The sequence below is a fragment of the Penaeus monodon genome, chromosome 41, assembly GCF_015228065.2.
Source record: "Penaeus monodon isolate SGIC_2016 chromosome 41, NSTDA_Pmon_1, whole genome shotgun sequence".
Classification (NCBI taxonomy): Eukaryota; Metazoa; Arthropoda; class Malacostraca; order Decapoda; family Penaeidae; genus Penaeus; species Penaeus monodon.
The window spans coordinates 31,656,218-31,659,523 of record NC_051426.1 but is presented as its reverse complement, the minus strand read 5'-3'; the positions used below and the strand labels follow the sequence as shown (position 1 = coordinate 31,659,523).

At 50.9% G+C, this 3,306-nt stretch overlaps 1 protein-coding gene across 1 annotated transcript; it reads left to right on the top strand.

Annotated features, from left to right (window-relative positions):
- The first annotated feature begins 836 nt into the window (after positions 1–836).
- Positions 837–1,881, top strand: LOC119598540 (alpha/beta hydrolase domain-containing protein 17B-like). Its single transcript, XM_037948171.1, is given in 2 exon segments — positions 837–1,559; positions 1,561–1,881. Coding segments are annotated over 2 exon segments (648 nt in total). The 5' UTR covers positions 837–1,232.
- Positions 1,882–3,306: the final 1,425 nt, after the last annotated feature.

Here is a 3,306-nt window from a genome sequence, read left to right as displayed (position 1 = left end):
TAGCTTATTTATACCATATTATCGAGTTATATCAAACAAATATCGCCTAACCGTTTGCGTTATGCATAGTTATTCGTACTCATAGACTTATCTATCTATTTCCGAGCATATGTGCAACAAGAAGCGAGTTTGAATTGACATGTGCAACTGAGCACGTTAGTGTGCAAGTTGCTCGCCTCGCTGATCATGCAAGACAAGAGCTGCAGCTTTAACACCCTAAAACGTTTAGTTGCAATTCCCACCCTGCAATTTCCTTCCCCGGATTCCGAAAGTAGGAAGTGAATAAACTTTGCTGTCAATAGGCGCTCTGCATGTGGCTTCGGATAAGTTTCCTGCGCGTCTTTCGCCTCTTTTCCCGAAAGGGAGAGCGAGAGAGACCGCCTCTCATGAGAGCGATGAGACATTGACCTTCCCCGAGCGAGTTAGACAAGCCCTTAGACTTAGAATTAGATCGCCGAGGAGCCTCGAAGGCTGCAACTCGGCTCCCTTTGGCGACGAGCGAGCGGGGCGTCGGGGCGCCCTGGGCCTCCTTTTCGGCCCCCGAGGCCCTCGCGCCGGACCAGGGGCCTCGGCCCCCCCTCTCGCGGAAATAAATCGCCATCAAAGTATTTCTCTTTATTCATCTCCGGAAGAAGTTAGTCATAGTGAAGGGTAAATAACGCAGCATAAGGGCCGTGAGCGCGCGAGGGGGCGCGCGTTGTGGGATCGGATCGGCCGGCGGCGGGATCGGCGCGGCGGCGAGGGGGATCCGGGCGGCCTCCCGCGCCGCCGCGACGCTCACGTGTCCCGCCGCCGCGCCTTTCCGGGCTTCGCGGGGCGCGCGGGTCGGCCGCCTATGGTCGCTGCGAGTGAGTTTGGCGAGGCGGCGAGAGAAAGCACCATGCACATTTGTGGTTCCGGGCGGCCCGAGCACCTCTCGAACGTCCCAGCGGAGCGAGCATCGGCGCGAGTGCAGTGCTAGTGGCGGCGAGCGAGTGCGAGTGGCGCGGCGAGTGCGAGGGAGGCGCTGACGGCGGCGGCGAGCGAGGCGGAGGCCAGGCAGGCAGGGACGAGCAGCGAGAGCAGGGAGGCAGGGAGCGAGGCAGGGAGGCAGGCAGAGGAGGCAGAGGAGGCAGAGGCAGGCAGAGGAGGCAGGACGCGGGGAGCGAGGCAGGCAGGCAGGCAGGGAGGCAGGAGCGAGCGGAGGCCCGCCCAGCCTGTTGGGGATCCCGAAGCGCTCCTTCACCTGCGCCATGAACGGCCTAAGCCTGAGGGACATCTGCTGCCTGTTCTGCTGGCCGCCGTGCCCCTCCAGCATCGCGGCCAAGATGGCCTTCATCCCGCCCGAGGCCACCTACAGCTTCAGTGCCGATGAGACTGGGTCGCGGCACGGCCTGCACCTCACGGAGAAGGCGGAGTGGCAGTTCACGGACAAGGAGAAGGAGGCCATCGAGGTCTTCTACACGCGCACCAACCGAGGCAACAAGATCGCCTGCATGTTTGTGCGCTGCTCGCCCAACGCGCGTTTCTGCATCCTGTTCTCGCACGGCAATGCGGCCGACTTGGGGCACATGAGCAGCTTTCTACCTGAGTCTGGGCACTCGCATCAACTGCAACATCTTCAGCTACGACTACTCCGGCTATGGCGTCAGCACGGGCAAGCCGTCAGAGAAGAACCTGTACTCAGACATTGACGCGGCCTGGCACGCCCTGCGCACGCGCTATGGCATTTCGCCCGAGAACATCATCCTGTATGGCCAGAGCATTGGCACGGCGGCCACTATAGACCTGGCCTCGCGCTACGAGGTGGGCGCCGTCATCCTCCACTCCCCCCTCATGTCCGGCATCAGGGTGCTGTTCAACACCAAGAGAACGTGGTTCTTCGACGCATTCCCAAGGTGAGCGCAAGGGCAGGGGCAGGGCAGGGGCAGGGCAGGGGGTAGGGTAGGGGGCATTGGAAAATGGGGTAGAGGCAGGAGAGGGGGGGGGAAGCTGTAATGGAGTTCTTGCCCTTCACGGCCGTTTCCTCTTTTGTGACGCAAGTTGCTGTTACTTCCTCTGTGTTCAACAAGGGTGTAGGGACCTTGAATATTATGCTATGATTATTTTCCATTTATGAAGAATTTACTGATCTTGGAGGAAAAGCCAGTGTATTTGACCTGTGAAAAGCTTTATATATTATGTGAAACAACTATTAGCAAATAACCAAATAAACAAATAACAAATAACAAATTTTTTTTTAAACATTAACACGGCAGTTTCCATGTATGATTTCCATCAGAATCACAGGAAAGTCTTTGCCGAGAATGTGATAGGAAGGATATTCTGAGAAGTGGGTAAAATATGTTTATAAGACATCCTCGTGTTTAGTTTGATTAATACAGACCAACAAATCTTCATAAAAGGAACCCGTCCAAGTTTTGTCTTGCCAGAATATATGTAGCGGCTTACTGGCCTCTGCTTGTGTGTCAAGTGTCAAGGCTGCAGTGATTGCCTGACACCGTGCCGCTGTTTTTGGAATTCCTTTTGTTTTCCACCCATTGTAGATCATGATGAATGTGAATTTGCACAGAATACAACCAATGTATTGATGGAACAAAAAAGTTTCAAAAGCCATTGCCTTTGCCTTGTAAACATTAACTGGTAATGTAATTTTTTCTCATTGGAAGTTGCAAGAATTGACCTAAGGAGTATCAGAAGTTTGTCTGTGATATTCCTCCTCCAGCTTTATATATCTTGCATTTGTGTGAATCACAAGTTTTATCACCTCAATAAAATCCATCTTCCTTTCATGTATTAGGCAATAGACATCTAGACAAATGAATGATCTCCCACAGAGTTTGATGAAATACATTGTATGAGGCAACCCCATCGCATAGGCAAAGAGATTAGATATGTAGGTCAACTTAAGTGTATAGGAAAGGGTTATCAAGGTGATCTGAACAGAGGAAAGGCATAAATGTTCTGAGCATAGGTGTCTTGGCTCTCATAATGGGTCTTAGTAATTGTCTTAGTATTTGCCTTGAATTGGACCATATCAAGTAATTCTGTGGCCTCCAGCTTCCTTTAAATATCTAAGAATATCTACTACAGATATGAGCATCTAGATTTCCCAGGCATGTTATCATCATATTTTAATCTAGACCAAATTCTATCTTGTCAGAATTTATTTATGGAAGTTTATTGGACTTTTGTGGAGTACAAAAGGTTTCATTGCATCTTGTAAATATTTATAGTAAATTTTGTTTCATATACATCAATAATTCTCACAGGCTCTTTATAAGATTTTATAAGATTAAAGTATGAAGGTTTGTTTTGACAAATTAG